Below are 22,767 nucleotides of genomic sequence, written 5' to 3'. Positions count from 1 at the left end.
AAAAGTCCCCCAGAACGGGACTGTCCCTTTAAAAACAGGATGGATGGTCACCCTACCGCTACCAGTAGTTATGGGCAGTGTTTGAACCAACTCTGCACTGGCCCAGCCGCCCACTCTCTCTCTCGGTTTAGACAGAGGGGCCTAACTCCAAGCCAGCTGGTACCTCTGGCTGGGCCCAGCTGCACCTTTGCACCACTGGGAAGCAAGCAGTGGCAAGTGTCTATGTGTCAAGGAAGAGACGAGCACAGAGAGCAGGGCTGGGAGAGTTTATTTAGCCACAGTCACAGACACAAGCTAGAGGGGCTCAGATTTCCAGCAACTCCCCATGGTGGTCCCCGGGGGCATCTGGCTGGCACGTGGTGGCCAGCAGGGGGCAGGACTGCGTTCCCAAGCATTGCTCCGGTTCTACGGGCTGTAGGAAGTTGTGGGGTCTGCAGCCAGCGCCGGGAGCATTAGCCATAGCAAACCAGGGGGTCAGAGCCCGATCAGTCACCACGGGGCGCAGAGACTCTGGCTCTGGCCAGCCACTGCCTGCGGCCCGGCTGGGCAGCACTTCCAGTTAGTTTTCTGCCAGAGCAGGGGCCGGGAACCGAGACCCCTCCGGGAGCTTGGCTAGGGTGGGGGAGCTCGAACAGAAGAGGAATTGGAGAGTGGCACAGGAGGAGGGAGAGACCCAGTCTCACAGCAGAACTGGCAGCTAGGTATGCAAGGATGGGGTGGCGATGCCTCTGTGCTCATACAGGGCCACTCCCCCAAAACTCAAGTCACCCCCCCCCCCCCGAGCCACAGAGAGGATGGTCCCATGGGCTGAAGCGGAGACACCAGGGCAGGCTGCGAGCCAGGGGAGGAGAGAGGACACTTGTATTTCCAGGGGGTGAAGAATGGCAGGGAAGGAGACAGAGCAAGGCTGGATGAGAGGATCCAAAAGCCTTCTTCTTCTCCTGGCAATTCTCATCCCCCAAGGCGTCCCAATGCCTTTCCCCTGCACCCTTCGCACCCTCCTCTCCCCTGCCCAGCCCCAAATATTTGCTGTCTTCCCTATGGGGTTTCTCCCACTCTGCACATTCAAGTGCAAAGACAGTGGCCAATCCTGTCGATGGAGGGCTGAGGGGCACCATCGTTAGGGGGGACCTGCCCGGCTCTGGTACCCAACAGAGGAAGTGCATCCAACCAACGAGTCACTGCGTGTTCCAGAGCTCAGATCCCCAGGGACACGGAGGGATCTGCCCCCAGAGCCTGCCGGAAGAGAGGAGCGTGGCAGGAGAACACTGAGACAATAAAACCATGGAGTGAAGTTCAAGGGCAAGAGAGGATGGGGCGAAACTGGTTCTATTGCGTCTTGTCCAGGTTAGAAGCAGCCGGACAGAATCCTGAATCATCTGCCGGCCAGAGCCCAAGGCAGGGCCGCAGGGTGGACACACTCCGCGCCCAGAGAAGAAATGCTTCCTATATAAGCCAGTGGAGCTGCCAGAGTCAGAGGCCATAGCTAGGGCCACCAAGCCCTGCTATTTCAAGACCCAAGGACCAGCAGCTCCCGGCTGCTCAGAGCAGGGACAGGAGAGCAGGAGGCAGGAGCAGCAGGACAGCCCACGGCGCAGGAGAGCCGTCTCTCCCGTTCTCGGCGTAATACTTGGCCACAGCCACGTTGGGGTTCCCATTGGCAGGGTCGAACCACATCTGGATGCAGCGCCCGCTGCCCCGGTGCTCCAGGGTGTATTTGTACGAGTTGGACCAGATCTTCTCGCACAGGTCCGCCGGCTGGGGGAAGACGTACTTGAATGGCTGGCACATGAAGCCACGGGGACACTGGTTGGTCCCTGGAAAGGGAGAGAGAGGGTGGCAGTGAACAAGCTGTGGCTTGACTCCATATAGCGAGACCTTCCCCATCTCTGGCTGCTAGGCATCCGCCTGTCCGTGGCTACTGGCTGAGCTGGCAATGGCCCAGCTGGCTTGTGGGAGAAACTGTCCTTCCCTATGAGGTGAAATTCAAGGGCTTGTAGCCACGTCACTCACCTCCTGGATTTATCCTAGAGCGGCTGCCTGGGCTCCCACCCCCCTGGGCTGGAGGGGCTTGCTTTTGTCTGAGCAACAAAGATGGACGGTTTAGTGCTAGTGAGAATGAGACACCAAGAAGCACTGGGGTTGGGGCTGGCTTCCTCCCAGACCTCCACCAGTGCACTTTGATCCTTCTCCTAGGGAGTTCTGCTAACACAATATTCATTGATGCCAAGACCAGACGCAACCACTGGGATCAGCTAGTTTGACCTCCTGCATAGCAAGACAGTCCAGAGACCTGCCCCCAAATAATCCCTGGAGCCGAGCTTTCAGAACAAACAAACAGCCAAGTTTAATTTAAAAATTGCCAGTAAAGGCGACTCCATCATGACCCTTGGTAAATTGTTCCAGTGGTTAATGACTCTCACCATTAAAAATGTCCACCTTATTTCCAGCCTGAATGTGTCTAGCTTCAACTTCCAGCCATTGGACTGGGTTAGATCTTTCTCTGCTAGACAGACGAGCCCATTACTAAATAGCTGATTCCCCACGTAGCTGCTTCTAGACTGTAACCAAGTTACCCCCTAACCTTCTCTCTGTTGAGCTAAACAGATTGAGCTCCTTGAATCTATCCCTACAAGGCAGGTTTTCTAATTGTTCATCAATCTCATGACTCTTCTTGGACCCCTTTCCAATCAACATCCTTCTGGAATGGGGGGCACCAGAGCTGGACCCAGGATTCCAGCAACAGTCGCACCAGTGTTAAACACAAGAGGTACATAACCTCTCTGCTCCTACTCGAGAGTCCCCAGTTTAAGCATCTCAGGATCACATTAGTCCTCTTGGCCACAGTATCGGACTGGGAGTTCTTGTTCAGCTGATTATCCATGTCTGTCTACCCGCCTCCCCCCTACCGCCGTTCCAATCTTTTCCCTGGTCTCTGCTTCCCAGGATTGAGTCCCCCACTGAGTGAATACGGCTTACAGTCTTTGGTCCCAGATGTGTACATTTTTCTGTATTAAAACACATATTGATTGCCTGGGCCCAGCTTAATCGCTCTGTATCAGTGACGTGTCCTCTTCGTTATTTACCACTCCCCCAATTTTTCAGTCACCTGCAAACTTTGTCCGGGACGATTTCATTTCTTCCAGGACATGAATCAAAAAGTTTAGTAGAGCAGGACCAAGAACCAATCCCTGCGAGACCCCACTGGGAACACACCCGCTCAGCGATGATTCCCCATTGACAGCTCCATTGCGAGACCTGCCAGTTAGCTGGCTTTTTATCCACGCAACGGGTGCCGTGTTCCCGCCCACTCCCCTCCACCGTCCGAGCCCTGCTGGGGATAGCACAGAGACCAGAGGAGACTACAGCCCTCAACCCCTCACTCCCAGGACTGCTCTCCGGACGCCAGCCCTCAGTCTGTAGCCAGTCAGAGGGCTGCTGTCGTCAAGGGCAGGGAGAAATATGAGCCCCTTTTCCAATCAGAAGCTCCTGAACCCACCCAACAAGATGTGACCCCATCCTCTAGCCGGGGCCCTTGCTCCAGCCACCCCCCAGCCTGCAGCAGCCTGGCTCTGCCCTGCGACGTGCTTAGGGTTGCCAACTTTCTAATTGCACAACAAAACCTAATGCCAGGTTGAAACACCACCCCCCCCCCCGTCGCTCGCTCTCGCCCACCCTCACTCACTTTCACCGGGCTGGGGCAGAGTTTGGGGTATGGGAGCAGGGTGAGGGCTCCGGCTGAGGGTGCGGGCTCTGGGGTGAGGCTGGGGATGAGGGGTTTGGGGTACAGGAGGGGGCTCTAGGCTGGGGCTGAGAGGTTGGGGTGTGGGAAGAGTCCGGGAGGGAATTTGGGTGAGGGAGGGGACTCTAGGCTGGGGAAGAGGGTTGGGGTGTGGGAGGGGCACAGGGTCCTGGTGGTGCTTTCCCTGGCTCCCAGGAAGTGGCCGCCAGGTCCCTGCAGCCCCGTGGCTCATGGGCAGACAGGGAAGCTCCGCGTGCTGCCCTCGCGCCTGCAGGTGCCACCCCCGCAGCTCTCATTGGTCGCAGTTCACGGCCAATGGGAGCTGCAGTGCCAGCACTCAGGGCATGGGCAGCCCATGTGCCTCGGGGCCACAGAGACCTGGCAGCTGCTTCCGGGAGCAGTGTGGAACTGGGGCAGGTAGGGAGCCTGCCTTAGCCCCAGGCCCCCACTGCGCCATCGACCGTACTTTTAACGGCCCGGTCAGCGGTACTGACTGGAGCCACCGGGGCCCTTTTCAACCTGGCATTAGGGTCGAAAATGAGATGCCTGGCAACCCTAGGCGCTCTGAGTGGGGTGGGTTTGCTCTTAGCGGCTCACTGACCCGAGGTCCAGTTCCAGCCCTTGTGCCAGTTCTCTTTGCAGGTGATGGCGTCCTTGCAGTCCTCCCACCACAGCTCGCAGTCCTCCTTGCACAGCGGGACGTTGAGGATCCTCTCCCGGCGCCAGCTGGTATCCGCCTGCCAGGACACAGGCTTGTGAGCATCAAGGGGCAGCTCTGGGCCCCCTGCAGGCAACATCAGTCACCCCAGGGAGCAAGGGTGAGACACATGCTCTCCCCCACCCCTCGATATAGCACCACTGAACGGAGCCAGTGTGCGTCCCAGCAGAACCAGGCCCAGTCCCCAGGGGAAGGGAGAGCTTCACAGCACCTCCCCGCACACCTGAGCGGCAGCAACCACAGTCCAACGGGGATCCCGTGCAGAGCACCCCAGCTCGGTGTCTAGCAGAGCTCCTCTGCTCCCAGCCAGGGGTTTGGAAGAAGCCAAGTCAATGCAATCTCGAAGACTGCATCCCCCATATGCACCCAGTACGAGCCCCATCACGCTGGGACAGAGGCAGCCTGTTGGAGTCCTGGAGCGCAACCGTGCTGGTGGGACCCGAGAGGTACATAAAACACAAGGGAGGTTTTCTTCATGGCAGCCACCTGCCCCCAGGAGCCTTTGGAGGAGATTGTCCTAGCCTCATGCAATGGGCCCCAGCTGGATACAGGATCACTAATTGTCAGGGGGAATTGAACCCGGGACCTTCAGCACTGCAAGCACATGTCTCTACTGCTTGAGCTGAAGGAGTGACTCCTCTAAGCAGCCCGCTGTGAGTCACTGGGACCCGCCGCTAGAGGGAGCCGTGAGCACATGCACCAAGCCAGCCTGCTCTCCCGCCCGCAGCGCCCAGCCCAGCGCCCCCTGACCTGCTGGATCCAGGGCCCCAGGTTGGGCGAGCACTCATACAGACACGTGTCCTGGATGAAGTGCTGCTTGCACTTGTCTGGCATCACCCCGCAGTGGGCCCAGTTGAAGCTGTACAGGTAGGACTGGTCCTGGTGCGCCCCCGTGCTGGTGTTGGCCGTGCAGCAGGCGTTGTCTTTCCACGGGACACACTGGGAACACAGCAAGGGACGGGTGTGCAGAGGACTCCGGCCGCTCGCCCCGGGGGGCGGACAGGATGCTGTGGATGCAGCAGCATCACCGGCCTCCCGTGGTGCACGGCGGGACTGCTCCTGCAGAGGCCAGGCCCACGGTGGGGATAGCATTTTGCCCTTCTGCCTGAGGCTCTCAAAGCACTTCACGCGACTAGCGAACGGGGGGTCCACGCCTAGGAAGCAGGGAGTGTGACGGGTGGCTCCGCTCATGCTGCTCACCCTGCGGGATCAGCAAGGGGTGGGCTTGGTTTCAGAAGGACTAAGTGGCCCCTGTTGCCTGGTTTGCGTGGGCTGGTTTTGCTACCGCGAGACAGCCAGGTCCAACGCTGCAAGGCTTGGGGAAAGGGGTGGGGGGGAAGGCACGCCCAGTCGGACAGTGTCAGTGAGGGCCGGATCCTGCAGCCCATCCAGGAGTCGCCTCGCGAGACTAGCCCTATGGGAGAGGGCCACAGAGCCAGGCCCCATGAAAACAGTCTTGGTGCATTGCAAACACATTCCCTCTAGCACAGTTGGCTCCCCCAGGCACCGTCTGCTAAGCCACCAGTCCCAAGTGGGAAGGAACAAGCCTGCACTGGAAGGGACGACAGGTCCGGGTGACTCAGTTATTCGTCACCCAGCACCCCAAGGGGCGTGGCATCAGCCTGACGTGTGTCACTGGGCCAGCACTGCCTTACCTGGCCATGCAGCGCCCCCTCCGGGCCTGGCTGGGTTTTGTGGTGCTTGGCATCCATGCATATATTCAGCACCGATTCCTTCGCAGCACTGGCCAGGCAGGCAGCCAACAGCCCCAGCACGGCCCACCGGGCTGCCATCTCCCTGGGATCAGAGCGAGGGCGGGGTGGAAGAGAAGACACATTAGAGCAGGTGCCCAGATGTGACTTTGCTACCCTCGTTGAGTGCACGCTATGCCAACAGCTCCCCACGTAAAAGCATCCGTGTTAACATGCTACCTCAGGGGTGGGGAACCTATGGCAACTCTCCGTGCCGCGGGCCGGAAGCCCCGAGCCTCTGCGCCCCATCCCCCCGCAGGGCTGGAGCCACGAGCACCGGCTTGCCCCGCTGCAGGAGGGAAGCTGGGGTTGCCAGGCCGTTAAAGGTCCGGTCAGCTCTGCACAGCTCCCAGAAGCGACCGGCATGTCTCTGCAGCCCCATGGCGCTGGGGCCATCAGGGAAGCTCTGCTCACTGCCCACGCCCCCAGCACCGGCTCCGCAGCTCCCATTGGCTAGGAACCGTGGCCAATGGGCGCTGTGGGGGTGGCGGCATGCGCAGAGCCCCCTGACCCCTCTGCCAGGGGCTGGACATGCCGGCCACTTCTGGGAGCAGCACAGATCCAGGGCAGGCAGGGAGCCTGCCTTAGTCCTATTGTGCCACCGACCAGAAACCACCTGAGGTAAGCGCTGCTCGGCTGGAACCTGCATCCCAAACTCCCTGCCCCAGGTCGCAACACCCTCCCACACCCTAACTCCCTCCCAGACCCCACACCCCGACCTGCACCCCACCCCTGCCCCAGCCCTGAGCACCCCCTACACCCTAATTCCCTCCCAGACCCTGCACCCAGCACCCCAACCCGCTGCCCCAGGTCAGAACCCCCTCCCTCACCTTAATACCCTCCCAGACCCCACACCCCGACCCACACTGCCTGCCCCAGGTCGCAACCCCCGCCCACACCCTAACTCCATTCCAGACCCCACACCCCGACCCACACCACCTGCCCCAGGTCGCAACACCCTCCCACACCCTAACTCCCTCCCAGACCCCACACCCCAACCTGCACCCCAACCCCTGCCCCAGCCCTGAGCCCCCCCTGCACCCTAATTCCCTCCCAGACCCTGCACCCAGCACCCCAACCCGCTGCCCCAGGTCAGAACCCCCTCCCTCACCTTAATACCCTCCCAGACCCCACACCCCGACCCACACCGCCTGCCCCAGGTCGCAACCTCCTCCCACACCCTAACTCCATCCCAGACCCCACACCCCCACCTGCACCCTAACGCCCTGGCCCAGCCCTGAGCCCCCTACCACATCCTAACTCCCTCCCAGACCCTGCACCCCAAGCCCCTGCCACAGCCTGGAGCCCCCTCCTGCACCCTGAACCCCTCATTTCTGGCCCCACCCCAGAGCCTAGGGGAAGCTCTGAGCCGCCGCACCCCCTGCAGGGCTGTGTGTGGCCCGTGACAGATTTTTTTCTGCGGGTCAGTGGTCCCCGATAGACAAAAGGTTCCCCACCCCTGTGCTGTAGCCTGGTGCTCTACGAAAACCCAAGAGAGAGAGACCACGAAGCTACCTGCTGGCAGATTTTATATCCTAGGCATCTCAGTGAGACACAAGTGATGCACCCACCTTTTTGACTTCTCGTTTGTCTTGAAAGTCTCAGTAAATGCTCTGGGCTGACCACCCACAGTCTCGCCTCAAGAGTTGCTGGTCTCCACCCTAGTTATGAGCTCCTCTCCACCCAGCGCCCACCCAGGGGTGTATTCATTCCATTCCATTCCCTTTGTATTACAGCACCAGACACTTGCTCCTGGTTGCATAACCTGACCCTTGCCCAGAGATTCACGGGGTTGAGCGCCACTGGGTTTGAGCCAGGGGATTCCTGGCCAGCTGCTGTTCGCCAGTATCAGAGCCAGCCAAATCTCTTTCTGAACATTAGCATGTTCAGCTGTCCAGCCCGCTGTGAGGTAGGGGCGAGTCTCCCCCCAAAGCTGGGGAAAAGGTTAAGCACAGACACTGACCGTCAGCTCTCCCACGGGCAGGTCTTTGCACAGACTCTATGCACTGCAGACTGTTACCCTATACAGATTCACAGTCATGCCTGTAACCTTCAGCTCCAACTCCCCCGCCCCGGCCTTTGGGCTAGGAGAGAAATCAATCAGGCCCCAACACCAGGCCCTATCACCTCTTCCTGTGGCATTACCCCTGTCACAGATGGGCTGCTTAATGCATCTCAGTGCTCTCGAAACGCAGGCAACCATAGCACGAGACTGGAACCCCTCAAGCTGACACAGGGGGAGAAGCAGAATTTGTAAATCATTCAGCCCTTGTGATCACCTGCTGTATAGCACAGGCCAGAGACCTGCCCTGAATTAATTCCTGCTCGAACAAGAACAGATCTTTCAGAAAAACAGCCAGTCTGGGTTTAGAAGTTGCCAGTGATGGAGAATCCACCATGACCTTTGGTAAATTGCTGGAATGGTTAGTTACCCTCCCTGTTGTAAATTTACACTTTATTTCCCGTCTGAATTTATCTTCTTCAACTTCCCCAGCCATTGGACTGTGTTAGCCCATTCTCTGCTAGACAGAAGAGCTCTCTATTATTACATTTCTGTTCCTCATGTAAGTACTTGGGAACCAATCAAGTCACGCCTTAGCATTCACTTAATTAAACTAAACAGATCTAGCTCCTGGAGTCTCTCTGTGTGAGGCAGGTTTTCCTGTCCTTGAGTCACTCCTGGGGCTTTTCTCTTAGCCAGCTCTAATTTATCAATCAGTTATTCTAGTAGCCCTTTAACTGGGGTGGGGAGGGAAACTAAGTCACTACCTTACACCTAGCACTGTCTGGTTACTGTTACCTTCCATTCAGCTGGGACAGGGAAACCAGACTAGTCAGTTACACACTAGCACAATGTTATGCTGCGAGGATCACAAGCCAGAAGAGCATGTGAAACTCACAAAAGACAGTTCACAGGGGAATTTTAAAGGGAAAGAGTAAAAATTATTTCTTTTCGTTTTAGGTTACTGGCCTCTGCATACCCTGAGCTAGTTTCTACAGCTCTTTGAAGGCAGACGATACAAGACCTGAGAGCAACGCTATTAGATTGCCCCCTCTCCTTTTTTAAAAAAAATATATATATATATATATATATATATATATTTGTCAGGCTCCCCTTTTTCTGCATTAAGTGATTTCCTTCATCTTCAGGTACTAGCCTATAAACTACAGATTAAGGGCCACCTCCCTACAACAGGCTTATATGCCTAAAAGCTCCCCATATGCAAAGCACAGGAACAAGGCATACATAGCCTGCAGTTTGGAAGCAACTTCCACCCCTGTAGATGCAAAAAGCATTGTCAAAGCTAATTACATTTACACCTAAACTCTAGACATAAGACACCAGCCAGCCTTGATCACAACAGAAAAACACATTAAAACATCAGGGGAACATACCTTACAGAAAGGTCAAACCAAACAAGTTCTTCTCAGTAGCTTCAAGCAACTGCTTAGCAAAGCCGCTATGCCTCTGGAGTTAATACCAAAGTTCCCCAGGTCTGAACGCTTTTGAGCAACTGGGGTGCTGTGGGTAACAAGGCTTAGTTTTAATCTGTGCTCATTACCTTCAGAGTTAGTAACAGACAAGGAGCTCGGTGTGTTTGCCTGGAGGGCAGCCTAGTCCCATGGAAGAAGACAATTCAGCTCTTCATTTCAAAGGTCAGATGTGTGATCAACCTTTGGCCAATGATTATAAAAAGAGTCTAAGCTCCTGGGCACTTTTCCTTTGCTCTGTTTCAGAGTAACAGCCGTGTTAGTCTGTATTCGCAAAAAGAAAAGGAGGACTTGTGGCACCTTAGAGACTAACCAATTTATTTGAGCATGAGCTTTCGTGAGCTACAGCTCACTTCATCGGAAATTTGTTAGTCTCTAAGGTGCCACAAGCCCTCCTTTTCTTTTTCCTTTGCTCTGTATCTCATGTGAGATAAAGGAGTCACAGGACTTCTTGCTCAAGCGCCTTCCTTCTAATCTTTCAGTAAATAACCCACTCACCTGAAGACTGTACCTAGCCTGTGTTTGCATCGACCTGGGAAGCCCCAGTACAGATCAGAGAGCCTTGCTGTGGGGAGGTGTTGTAGCACAGTAGGACTCATACACTGTCACCTGCCGGAGCTGGGATGTGAAACCAGGACTTCTACAGCCTAGGCCAGGCCAGGCCAGCCCCCTGGGCACTAGGCCATATTGCATCTCTCCCAGCTACTCTGTGCACACCACTTCGAACCCCTTGGATACACTGTAGTCACACAATGGGGAATACATGAGGCCCAGTGGGCTAGGCATTAGAGCCCCGGACTGACTGACGGGCAAGCTGGCCTGCTCACCTTTGAGCTCTGCGTGAGGAAAACGCCATCAAAGCAAAAGCGGTTCTGGTTATCTTCACTCCAGAGATGTTACCACACAAGCAAAAGTACCTGATAAAGTGACAGGAGTAATTCACTCGGAGAACTTCAGGGTAATCACTGCGGCTGATTACAAAGAGAAGGGACTTGCTAAAAGCTATGTTTCCATATGTAACCCTTCTGCCCGTCAGAGTTGGCACAAGGGCCGGGTTCAGTATCTAGGGGGTCCGTTCCAATAGCAGAGAAACTGGGGATCCCACAGCAGCCAAAGTGACCATCTAGGCAGGGTGGGTGTGCAAATGAGATCACCGCCTGGAGTTCTTTTCCACAACCCGCCACGACTCGCCACCAGATGTCAGGGTAGAGCTCATCCTGACTCCGCTTACACATATACAGGAATCGGGATAATCAGAGGACAAGGACTGGGCTTGAGGACTTACCCCTGGGTAAGCTGGTTGCGTAGTGTCTTTAGGGAATGCAGCTCGTCCTGCTTTTTCTTCCCCGTAAAGTCCCCCTCTCTGCTACACTTTTTGGTGTGTCGTTCCTTTGCCAGGTTAGTTTTATTTTCCTTAATGGTCTCTGGCCACTGGGCTTTACGCTCCTGGCCAGCTAGCAATATTGCTGATCTTCTCAAGGGCAGCATCCCTGGATGTCTGGCAAGGGCGGCTCGTCAGCCCAAGCAAGTGAGGTGCAGCCCACCCAAGAATTCCCAAAAGCCACAACATCCATTTCGCATGTTCGCTTTTTTTTAATTGACTTGATAAATATCGACAGATTTAAGGGAAAATTCGGGGTGGATTTAAATGTCACAACTCACTCTCTGCAGTAGCCAAATGCCACCCCCCAAAATTCAAAGCATGTGGGGCTGTGTGACGTGCAAATCTTGGTATAGCGCCTCTCGTAGTTGCCTTGTTACCGTGGCAGTTCACCACACCCAGGAGTCACTTTATCGGGGCACTGCTGTGTAACCACAGCTTGGTGAGCCAGGGCAGGATTGCAGCAGTTAAGCCTGGGCTGCATGGAGTTTGCAGCGGGCAGGGATGGGGCTGGCACGTCCTCAATGGGCCCCATGCATGGGCAAAAGGAGTTGATGCCAACACCCCAGGGCCACCTCATGCTCCCCCAGCCATGCCAACTTGAGTAGCAGTGGCAGCTCCTGCTTCCAGGTCTGCCTGCTGCTTCTTCCTTCTAAGTAGCTGTTACATTATTCATTGTGTGTGTGTGGGGGGGGAAATCGGTATTTTGTGATTTGTTCCTCACCTGTCAAAAAAGCCAGGCACCACCACAGTTGGCATAGCGAGGAGTCACACGGGTGCCGGAAACTAAAGGACGAGGCATAAGCCACCCCCCAGGGGCATGGCTGGTGACGATTTGGGGGCTCTGGCTGCATCGCTTCTGACCTGGGGGTGACTTTGTGAAATGACAGGGTCGTGGGAAACCTCCCTGCCCGGGCTGCAGTCAGTCATTGGTGGTGTGTACGTGTGGTCTTTCAGTGTGCTGCCCTAGCTCTGTGCAGACAGCCGACGCAGCACACCTCGACCAAACAGCCCAATAAAACCACAGATCCGTTTCAGTAGCGAAGGTGCCCGGGCGGGTCTATTGTCGATGACACACGGTCCTAGTATCCTGTCAACTCTACAGAACCACTGAGCCATGTATGCCCGTTACAATGGACCAGGCCTGTGAACGGTGGGACTTTCCATTCCCGCCAGGCCAGACAAAGACACCCCCTCTGAGACCTCTTTATACCTCGATACAAACAAGTTACGTGTTGCCTCTCTGACGCGGTTAGTTACCGCCCGTCACCTTGTACATGTTAGTTCAATGAGAACATTTCTATCCATCACCCTGTCATCCTGACCTTATCTTTAAGAGGGGTCAGCATGTTCCTGTTATCTTTGAGGAGTGTGTTTGTACTGTATTAGGTATCGGGGTGTTCTGGTACCACACTTCTGGAATGTGCTTGTGTGAGTAGTGTGACGTTCCCCTGGTGTTATCTGGACCGGTGATCTGCTAGGTCACTCCAATCCTCGACTCTGGGAGCCAGCCTTACCCTGCTCTGCTGTGAGAACCCTCACTCCTGGGCTGGTCACGCCCAGCCTCTGGCATGTAAGCTGCTCCCAGCTACGTGAGTGAGCACTTTTGGCCAGCCGCTGCTTGGATTGTGCAACCAAATGACACTAGCCAATATCTCCAGTCCCAGACACAACCCTAGGAACCTCCATCTTGCAGTGTCCAGTTATGCCAGCTGGATGTGGCAAGCTTACATGAGTTTGTCAATTTAACAAAGAAATTGATATGCACCTGGCTTGTTATCCCAAGGGGAGTCTCTGACATGCTTCAAATCAAACACACTGCTTCAGGTAGAAGAAACAAACAAATTTATTAACCACAAAATATAGATTTTAAGTGATTAGAAGTCAAAGCACAACAAGTCAGATTTGGTCAAATGAAATAAAAGCAAAATGCATTCTAAGTGGACCTTAACACTTTCAGTGCCTTTTCAAACTTAGATGCTTCTCACCACAGGCTGGCTGGTTGCCCTTCAACCAGGCTCTCCGCTTTGATCAATGCTTCAGTGGCTTGGTGGTGGTGTCTGTGGATGGAGGTGGAAAAGAGAGGAAGAGCCTGGCAAACGTCTCTCCCTTTTACCATTTTCTTTCTTCCCTCCTGGCTTTGCCCCACCCCGCCCCATTCAAAGTCAGGTGAGCATTACCTCATCGCAGTCCCAGACTGACCAAGGGACTCACTCGAGAGTCCAACAGATCCTTTGTTGCTGCCTAGGCCACTGTCCTTTGTTCCTGTGAGGCTGGGCTGGGTTGGGTTTGTCCCATACCTGCCCTGATGAGGTGTAAATTGCCGTTCTGCTCTTGGAGAGTTTTGCCTGGGCTTGTTTTAAGCCATGAGGACACATTTTCAGCCTCATAATTTAAAAAAAAAAAATTACAACCTATAACATTACTATGACAGCAATGCTCAGTGCATCATGAGCCTTTCGAAGACACCCGACATGACTAATTTTTGCACTGGATACCACACAATCATATTATAAGGATGACCATTGGGGTGCTGGGTGTCCCCCGAGGTACAGAGCATCACAAGTGGCCCGTGCTTAGCACTTCTCAGGAATGTTTGTGTTTTTGCAATACCAGCCTTGTTCTTGCCAGGTTCTGTGAACTTGCAAGCAGGCATGTTTTATAACAGGGCCTGACTTCTGCTCACAGCCTGACTCTTACTACCTTTGCTTCATAGCAGCAGGGCTCGACCACTACTTTAGTTCAAACCTTGGGCCTCATACTGGGTCTCTCACACCAGGCCTCATGTCTCAGGCTCTCTTTCCACTACACTGGGATCCCCCAGGAGTTAGCAGGGCTGCGTCAGGCCAGAGACAGGGGCCGAAACCACTGCACCATCCTGCCTCATCCCAGCTGTCCACCGCGGGACATTCAAGCCCCACAATCATCTCAAGGGAGTAAAGAGCATTCTGGACAAGACACCATCCCCTTAGGCATCGTGCCTTCCTAATCTTGCAAATCCAGTGGGGCTGCCCAAATCTGAAAGGACAGCACTGTAAACCCCATGGGCCTGTTTCTGTCCAAATGAGCCAAGGTATTTATTCATAACTAACCCAGATTGTCAAAAGCACTTTACTAACTGACAGATCTCCAACACCCGCCCGGGAAGTAGGGACTACAGCTCCTTGCTCATGCCAACCTCACTAGACCACGACTCTCTGGGTGCACCTGGCTCACTTGCATCTGAGCGCACCAGGTCTCAACACAGTCCACGCCCCCTGCACACAAGCCACCAGTTGCCAGGCACGAGGAACTTTTCCCATGTCCCCGGATTGCCGTGTTACAGCTCCCCAGGGCCCTGACGGGGGTGCACTGCACAATTGCCGGGGCCGCGGGCCGGCGGCGGAGCGCGCTGGTCTTTTCTGGCAGCCGTAGCGTTTTGCTGGGGTTGGCTACGGAACAGAAAAGGAAATTAGCCGCAGTAAGAAAACACCGTTAACTCTTTCACTGGCCAGCTGCTGCTCGGGGGCAGCCCCCCTCGCGATGAATAAAATACCACCTCTAAAATACCAGCGGGCCGCCCAGCTCCTGGTGGAGGCGGCTCAGGCCCGGGCCACAGGGCGGGCAGGGACCTCAGGGGGCCTCCAGCCCCCGGCTCGGAGCAGGACCCGCCCCCAGCCAGTGTCGGGCCGGGCCGGCTCACAGCGGGCTCCCCCCCCGGGAATGATCATAACGGACGGGGCGCGGCACAGCCCCCCCCCCCCGGCTCAGGCCCCGGCTCTGAGGGCCACCAGCGACGACCCTCACCGTGGCCTCGTGACGAGCGAGGCAGAGCAGGGCTCGGAAGGGACCGAGTTCAAAGCTCGGTGCGGCTGCTGGCCGGCGGCCAGGTCACCGCCCCCTGCCTCAGTTTCCCCATCTCTCGCAGCGGGGGTCGGGGGAATTCCCGCCCGAGCCCAGCCCCGGGGCCGCGGGACCCTGCGCGCGGGAGCAGCCCCCCCCCCCGCCGGGACTGTAACCCCGCCCCGCCCCGCTCACAGCGCCCCCGTCACGCGCAGCGCGTGGGGCAGGGGGAGGGGCGGGCCCCAGCAGCCTCGGGGGGCGCGACATGCCCCACTTCCGGCCGCCGGCGCTGCCCCTGACAGGCGCTTCCGGCCCCCCCCGCCCGCGGACCCGAGTTGAGCGACGCAGCCCAGACGCGCCCCGCCGGCGGGGGGGGGCCACTCGAGCAGACTGGAGGGCGGGGGACGCGATTTCTCGCTACAGTCACAGCACCTCCCCGAGCACGGCGCATGCGTGAAGGGAGGGGCTGCCGACTCCCACCCGGTCACTTCTGGCGCAGGAGGATATGCTTCCGGGTCACGCCCACCCTCCGCCTTGCTCTCGGCCCAGCTCTGGTGTCCGGTGAGTGGAGCCGGCACGTGCCGCTCCGCGTGACCCACGCGTGGCTCCGGAGCTGACCCGGAAGCCCCGCCCCCAGAAGCCCCGCCCCCTCACGCTCCTGCAGCCCCACGCGGGTGTGACCCGCCCCTCCCCCGCCATGTCCACGCTCTTCCCCTCGCTCTTCCCGCGCGTCACCGAGTCCCTCTGGTTCAACCTGGACCGGCCCTGCGTGGACGAGAACGAGCTGCAGCAGCAGGAGCAGCAGCACCAGGCCTGGGTGAGCAGCGGGGCCCGGGAGGTGGGGCCGCCCCTGGGCGTCGCCGGCCCGGGCTCCGCCCCCCGCCCGCCCGGCTGGCAGCCCCGTGCCGCTCGCCCGCCGCGTCCACACGGCAGAGCCGGCGTCGGCCCAGCCCCCGCGGGCGGCGCGCTCCTGGCGGGGCGGGAGCCCCCTTCGCTCCCAGCCGCGACTGCGCTGGGCCGGCGGCCCGCGGGGCTGCGGACGGCGCGTGGCTTCCCCGAGCTCTCGGGGCCGGCTGGGCCTTGGCGTGAGCGGCGGCCCTCGCTTGCCCTGAGCTCCGGCGCGGTCTGCGGGGAGCCGGGCGGTGCCTGCAGGCGCCCGTCCGGCCCGTCCTCGGGGGTAGCGCCGCGTGGCTTCTGCGGTTCCAGCTCAAATGACTCACGTCGTGGCGCTTCCATCGTTTCCCCTGGGAGGCCCAGAGACCTGGCTGCCCGGACGCTTATCCTGAGGCGGAGACTGGTTCTGGTCTGGCTCTGCTCGTCGCGCCACCCGGCACAATTCCTCCCCTGCCTTGGGGTTCGCCCCCTTCAGATCTTCGCCCTCTCGCTAAGGTCTCTCACGCTGTTCTGAGCAGCTTGCCCGAGGACAACGATGTTTTCTGGGCAGTTACCAGCGACTAAATTTTAAAAAGTATTTCGGTGTCCAGTGGGTTTTTCAAACGGATCTAGGTGCCCAATTCCCCTTGATGGCACTGGGGGTAGGAGCCCGAAGTGCTTTTGAAAATCCCACTAGATGCCTAAATACCTTTAAAATATTTTAAACGAGTGTCACTCATGGCTCATGTCCTTACTTTAAACAAACAAATCATAACATAACCGTGAAGCTAGTGACTATAACTGAACTGATGGTCACTCAAAGGACACTGTCAGATCAAGGGTTTTACACAACCTACGATCAACAGGAATGTCTGTGACTATTTTTAATTCAGCTGATAAGTCTGTGGTTTTGATCAGCATTAAATGTTCCCTTACAGCATTCGCAATCCAAATAGCATAGCCTTATGTTGGTCCATGAATCCAGTAATAAAACTGACTAGCTTCATTTTCATCATCCTGCCTGAGTGAAATGCCAAACTAAAAAAAAACACCCAGCATCATAGCATGATAAAAAGTGAACGCCATGGTTCTGTCATTGGGTTCCTAATGCATATGTCAGAGTACGATTGAGGTGCCACAATTCCTGTTTGAAAGGAGGTTTAATGATCTGCAGAGGTGATATTAACATGCATTTTTAAATTCAGATTCTTTTAATGATTCATGATAACAAGAAGGATGATGCCCAACATCCTGGAAGCCGGGAGCTGCCTCCTGTCTGTCAGCTTTGCTCCCTGCTCTGGGCAAGCTCTGCATGGCAGCAAGGAGGAGTCAGAGATGAAGCTGCCACCAGTGGAGGCTGTGGGGAAGTTTTGGGGCTGGCTCCCACTTGCCACCCTAACAGTTCATGCTACCCAAGTGCCCCTGCCCATGTAGCCCCAGGGAGGGTAGTGGGGAGCAGAGACAGGAGTGGGGATCAGGGGGCTGCCCTGCAGGGAGCGGGAGCAGCCAGGCTCTGCTGAGCAGAGTTACCAGCATTTTAGCTACCTGCTGGTGTCCACAGTCATTCCTTCTGCTTTTGCCGAAGTCCGAAGTGTTACTGGCCTCACCCCACAGATTCACCAAAATCTGGCTGTGCTCTTGTTACCAGGAAGCAGCTCCCTTTGCAAAAAGCTTTTTCTGATTGGTCTCTCTTAGTGTACTTGCAGACTTTTGAGATAATGGGTTAATGCAAATAGCAGGAGTTCAGGTCAGCAAAGGGAAGTGTGGGTTCCCTTTGCAATAGAGAGCAATAGACAGCTCCACAGATTGTCGGCATAAAGAGGACTAAGGAAGTTTCTCCAAGGAACTCTGGGATACATCCGGAGGACTTCTGGGACCCCGAGTCAAGCCAGCGCCATGTGCTCACAGGAAAGCAATAGGGCTCAGAACCTGCGTCCCAACTTAAAATGGGATTGGAGCCTCCAGCCCTGCAGGGTCCTGGGACCCTAGGTTCAAGCCTCAGGGTTAGCACAATTGGTGTGTGGACGCAAGGGGGATTCGGCTTGAGCCAGGCTCAAGCCCGGTTTACACTGCTTTGTAGACATACCCTTGGGGAGCTGCGCCAATGGTGGGAAAGGTAGTGTGGGTACAGCCCAACACTGATCAGCACCTTGGGACCAGAAAGGTGTTGAGAAACAGGAAGGAGTTCAGACAGACCTACAGAGGCCGAAGTGGGATCGCTCTGTGAAGGGACTTGGGTGCAACGATGCTTCATGAGGCAGGTGGGAAAACCATTGCGAAGACGTTCAGGAAAACTCTGAGAGGGAGCTGGGACAGGCCTTGGAGCAGTCTCCAGAGGGATGCGGCGATGTATTACAAAAGCCAGGGATTACAACGGTGGAAGTGTCATTGCCCGAGTCACTTCCAACTAGACTGTTCAGAGCATTGGAGAAGTGACTCGGGACCAATCCTGCTCTGGCCTAGGGGAGCTGGGACACCTAATAGGGCATTTCCCCCTCTAATGGTCATCCTTTTTCCAGAGTTCTAGATCGCATACAGCCAAGCCTAGATTGCAGATTTTAGACCCTGCTCCTGCTCCCACAGAGCCGTCTTAAAGTAGAGCAGGGAGCAGCATTCCTTGTGCTGCATTGGAGCAAAATGCAGCCAGCGTCACGGTTTAGTGGACAGAGCTGAGAGTCAGGAATTCCTGGGTTCTAACCCTGCCTCCCTCTGTGGCTTCTCTTTGCTTCAGTCTCTGCATTGGCTAGAACATGCTTAGCAGGGTTGGGAGACCTCGAAGGATTGTGCTGCAGCAAGGGGCGTCCATGATCCAGTGCTGAGCTGATGATGCTGCGGAGCTGGGCTGCAGGGAGAGCCCTCGTTCGGATGAGATGTAGAATCAAGGCCCTGGTCGCTTGTGGTCTTTATATTCCCCCTGGCAGTTTTAATAAGAGTTGTTTTGTGAGCCCCAGGGCCTGTGGGTATTCTCTAGTGTAAATTCAGCCTGTGGTTTCAGTTGCAAACAGTCTTCTCCACTTGCTGGCCTAAGCACATAACACAAGGCAACTTTTTAAGCAGCTGCCACCCAGAAGTGGCTGCATTTCAGCGGCAGGTGAAGTGATCTTTCTCCGTGAATCTTTCGTGACCCAAGAGCTGCAGATTACTTAGCAATTGGCATAATGGATCAGTCAGTTGCTCCATCTACTGTGGTGTCCTGCCTCTGCCAATAGCCGCTTCCGGATGCTTTAAAGGAAAGGGTATAGACCAGAGGTGGGCAAACTACGGCCTGCGGGTCACATCTGGCCCGTGGGACCGTCCTGCCCAGTCCCTGAGCTCCTGGCCTGGGAGGCTAGCCCCCGGCCCCTCCCCTGCTGTCCCCCTTCCCCCGCAGCCTCAGCGCGCTGCGCCACCGGCGCTCTGGCCCACCGCTCCCGCTGGGCAGTGCGGTGGTGCGGCTGCGAGCTCCTGCCACTCTGAGCGGCGTGGTAAGGGAGTGAGGAGGGGTTGGATAAGGGGCAGGAGGTCCTGGGGGGCAGTCAGGGGACAGGGAGCAGGGGGGTTGGATAGGGGGTGGGGTCCCGGGGTCAGTCAGGGAGCAAGGGGTGGATAGGAGTCAGGGCAGTCAGGGGACTGGGATCAGGGGAGCTGGATAGGGGGTGGGGTCCCGGGGGGCCGTTGGGGCAAGGGTCCCAGGAGGGGGCTGTCAGGGGGGACAAGGAGCAGGTAGGGGGGTTGGATGGCTCAGGGGTTCTGAGGGGGGCAGTCAGGGGGCGGGAAGTGGGAGGGGGCGGATAGGGGGCGGGGGCCAGGCTGTTTGGGGAGGCACAGCCTTCCCTACCTGGCCCTCCATAAAGTTTCGCAACTTCAAAGTGGTCCTTGGGCCAAAAAGTTTGCCCACCCCGGTATAGACTTATTGTGCAGTACCTTCCTGGGGAAAACCAAGGCTGTTTTTTATCCCCCTACGACGCTTGATGTGCGGGGTACTGTACGGAGGCATTGTGTAGCATCAGCTTTTTCGGACTGACTTCCCTCTGTCTGTTTTCCACCCCCAGCTGCAGAGTATTGCCGAAAAAGACAATAATTTGGTCCCTATAGGAAAACCTGCCTCCGAGGTAAGAATCCTGACACCCTTTTTCTGTGCTGTAGGGTTTTGGTTGTTAAGAAGGGAAGACCAGGATCTGGAGGTTGTGCGGTTAACAATCCAGTGTGCTGGGTTTTTAACTCGCTAAACAGGTGCACATCACTTCCTGCTGAGGATTCTGGGTAGTGTAGTCCAGTGGAGCGCTCACCTGTGCGGAGTACTATAACTACAGCCCCGTGACGTTATTTTTATTGTTTTTTTTTTGCCGGGGGGGGAGGGGGATTTAGTGTTGTTCCATTTTACCCATGTGGGAGGCAGGGGAAATTGGGGCCTGCCCCTGGGGGGAGGTGGGAAGCCCTGAGGGGGCAGGGCATTGGGTCTTGCGTGGTGGGCAGAGACCCAGGGGGGTTTCAGGGCAAGCCCGCCCCACAGCAGCGCCTCCTGTCCTGCTTGACTGGGCCCGGCTCCCTGCTTGGAGCATTGCAGCACGGCCCACAGGGTCGCAGTGGCGCCCGGGGTCAGCACCGCTGAGGTTTGGCCCGGCCGCCCCTCCGTCGTGATGCCGATGGGGTGGCCAGGCCAAATTTGAGTGAGTGGCGCTGCAGCCCTGTGCTCCTGGGCGCAGTGTCGGGCCCAGCCCCTTGGGAAAAGACCTGCCTCTGCAAATGAGTGAGTTTGTTTTATTTTGTGTTTGTTCCTATTTGCAAAAAAAACCCGGGGCCCTAACTACAACTAGAGCTGCCACTAGAGGGCGTTGGAACGCTGTGTTCATGGGTGACTGCCGGGGCTCCTTGGGGGTCAGCTCAGCTCCAGTTAGAAGCTCCCAGTGATCTGGAAAATGCTGAGACCCTCCTCTCCTACCTCAGGCTGGGAGCACCAGGGAGGCCACACGCTCAACCCACAAGGTGGAGGGGTTCACTGTATTCCCGCTAGCCCCCTCCTCTGGAAAGGAGGTCTCCATGAAGCGAGACCCTGGCAGGGAAGGGGGCGAGATTCCCCGCTAGGAAGCAGGGTGAATGGGAAGTGATCTGCTGTACTCGGCGACTCTCCTGTGTTCGTTAGTGGTGCGGTTCCTCCGGGGGTTTGCTGCTGAGTGGGGAGGGAGTGTCTCCAGTTCCGCACCAGGGGAGGTGAGCTGGTAAGGTGGGGGTGGAACTACAGGCTGTGGGAGATCTGTGGGCCCCAGTGTGTGGGTACGTGAGCCGGGAGGGAGAGTGCTGCGGGAGCTGAGGGCACTGGGTGCTGGTGCAGGGGGTGCTGGGCCAGAGGATGGGTTGATCCCTAGGGTTGGGGGAGGGAAAGCCAGGCCACGGGAGGCAAGAGCTGGGGGAATGGGGCGTGAGGGCCGGCTGTGGAGCAGTGCTGCAGGGGGCTGACAGCTGTGGGTTACCCTGGCGTCTGCAGCATTACGATGAGGAGGAAGAGGAGGATGACGAAGACGACGAAGACAGCGAAGAGGATTCTGAGGACGACGAGGACATGCAGGACATGGACGAGATGAACGATTATAACGAGTCCCCGGATGACGGAGAGATCAATGAGGTATGTGGGGGTGAGGCCTGGTGGACCTCAGCAACCGAGCCACGCTCGCATCCACAGATCCCAGTACGTGGGGACACACACAGAGAGGTGGCTGGGGAGCGCCACACCACCCAGCTACCTCCATCCCCCAGCAGGGAAAGCAGTGATACCCAGGCAGGCTCCTTCTGGGGAGCAGGACAGGTCAATCTGAGAGTTTCCCTAGCACCCTGCACCCCACATGAGAACGAGTCTGCCTGATCATCCAACCCCAGCTCCAGTCTCTGTTCCTGACACTGCGCTTTTCCCCGGTGGAACAGCCTGCACAGATCCCTCCCCAGTGCCTCATAGGACGCCCCCCATCGCAGGGGTTTCCAGGCAGCCTCCTCTCACTTTCTCAGCCCTGCTGGCAAATCTCTCCCCCCTGCTGCGGGAGCTCTGGTGGGAGCCGGGAGAGCTCCAGGGATTGGTATTATTTCCAGAGACCGGTAGTAAGGCCGAGCTGTCTCGGTGAGTTTTCCAGTCACCCCCTGGGAGCTGGGGAATATCACTGTCCCAGTCTGACAGAGGCACAAAGATGCTGACTTGTCCCAGGTCACTTAGCAGTGGAGTTGAGTATAGAATCCAGGAGTCCTGCCTCCCATTTCCCTTCTCCCTCCCACAACACATCCCTTCCGAGAGCCAGCCTCCCTGTGGGCTATCCGCTGGGAGTGGACTCGCGGAAGATGAGGGATTATCCTTCCTGTGTCATTTGCCAAAGGTGGACATGGAAGGAGCTGAGCAAGACCAAGACCAGTGGATGATCTGACCCAGCTGCATCTTGACCAGGTTAAAGGCTGCTGGCATCCGCTGGAGCTGAAGGAGGGTAGGAGAACTCTCCCTTCTGGCTTGGCATTGCCTACAGGCATCAGATGGGACGGCTCATCAGTGCAAGGTCTGATGGACAGCAGCACTTGGAAGCCCTGGTTAGGGAAGTGTCCCCACTGCCGTCTGTCTCGTGATTATTTTGTGAACAGTGCATGGAACAGAATCTGGCTCAGCCTCTCGCCCCACAACGGAGCCAGCTGGAGAGAAGCTTTCGGTCTCGGCACCTGCCCACGTTACCACCTGGCCTGTGCCAGGGCAGCTACTGTTAACATACAGCTCTACATGGGATCACGGGACGGCCAGGGTGGGACAGAGCAGCCGGGGCTGGCTTTGTGCGTCTCTGGCTCTCACAGAAATTTGGGGTTTTCCAATAAATAACACTTCAAAACAATTCTTTGAGGTTTTTTATTAGTAGTATTACAGTAGCACCTAGAAGCCCACCCAAGATTAAGGCCCCAGTGTGCTGGGTGCTGTACGTATATTTAGTAAGAGAGAGTCTCTGTCACTTCATATAAAGGGGAGCCTCCCTGCATAGTGCCGGTG

General features: G+C 56.7%; 2 protein-coding genes across 4 annotated transcripts; one reads left to right on the top strand and one right to left on the bottom strand.

The window, feature by feature from the left end:
* Positions 1-257: 257 nt before the first annotated feature.
* FOLR3 (folate receptor gamma) lies at positions 258-9,875 on the bottom strand. 3 transcript variants are annotated; one of them, XM_074954393.1, is made up of 5 exons: positions 9,775-9,875; positions 6,116-6,257; positions 5,211-5,519; positions 4,344-4,479; positions 258-1,817 (listed from the first exon to the last, which is right to left on the bottom strand). In XM_074954393.1, the coding sequence occupies exons 2-5, from the start codon at positions 6,251-6,253 to the stop codon at positions 1,543-1,545; spliced, it is 858 nt and encodes a 285-aa protein (XP_074810494.1). In that variant the 5' UTR covers positions 6,254-6,257; positions 9,775-9,875; the 3' UTR covers positions 258-1,542. The 3 variants fall into 3 exon arrangements, with proteins under 3 accessions (XP_074810494.1, XP_074810484.1, XP_074810504.1); XM_074954383.1 differs by having other exon boundaries at positions 9,608-9,859; XM_074954403.1 differs by having other exon boundaries at positions 5,211-5,399; positions 9,608-9,856.
* A 5,689-nt stretch (positions 9,876-15,564) lies between these two features.
* Positions 15,565-22,585, top strand: ANAPC15 (anaphase promoting complex subunit 15). Its single transcript, XM_074942852.1, has 4 exons — positions 15,565-15,723; positions 19,811-19,870; positions 21,244-21,381; positions 22,118-22,585. The coding sequence occupies exons 1-4, from the start codon at positions 15,604-15,606 to the stop codon at positions 22,163-22,165; spliced, it is 366 nt and encodes a 121-aa protein (XP_074798953.1). The 5' UTR covers positions 15,565-15,603; the 3' UTR covers positions 22,166-22,585.
* The last annotated feature ends 182 nt before the right edge of the window (positions 22,586-22,767 follow it).

Source organism: Natator depressus, chromosome 1 (genome assembly GCF_965152275.1).
Source record: "Natator depressus isolate rNatDep1 chromosome 1, rNatDep2.hap1, whole genome shotgun sequence".
In the NCBI taxonomy this organism is placed as follows: Eukaryota; Metazoa; Chordata; order Testudines; family Cheloniidae; genus Natator; species Natator depressus.
The sequence above is the reverse complement of the archived record's forward strand: the minus strand, read 5'-3'. Positions and strand labels throughout refer to the sequence as shown.

Excerpts from the sequence above, each read along its gene's own strand:
- FOLR3 (XM_074954393.1), bottom strand. The coding sequence starts at position 6,253 with ATGGCAGCCCGGTGGGCCGTGCTGGGGCTGTTGGCTGCCTGCCTGGCC. Across the intron at positions 5,520-6,115 it reads AGGGGGCGCTGCATGGCCAG|GAGCAGTCCCGCCGTGCACC; the intron begins GTAAGGCAGTGC and ends TGGCCTCTGCAG. Across the intron at positions 1,818-4,343 it reads GGGCTGGAACTGGACCTCGG|GGACCAACCAGTGTCCCCGT; the intron begins GTCAGTGAGCCG and ends CTCCCTTTCCAG.
- ANAPC15 (XM_074942852.1), top strand. The coding sequence starts at position 15,604 with ATGTCCACGCTCTTCCCCTCGCTCTTCCCGCGCGTCACCGAGTCCCTC. Across the intron at positions 19,871-21,243 it reads TAGGAAAACCTGCCTCCGAG|CATTACGATGAGGAGGAAGA; the intron begins GTAAGAATCCTG and ends TGGCGTCTGCAG. Across the intron at positions 21,382-22,117 it reads ATGACGGAGAGATCAATGAG|GTGGACATGGAAGGAGCTGA; the intron begins GTATGTGGGGGT and ends CATTTGCCAAAG.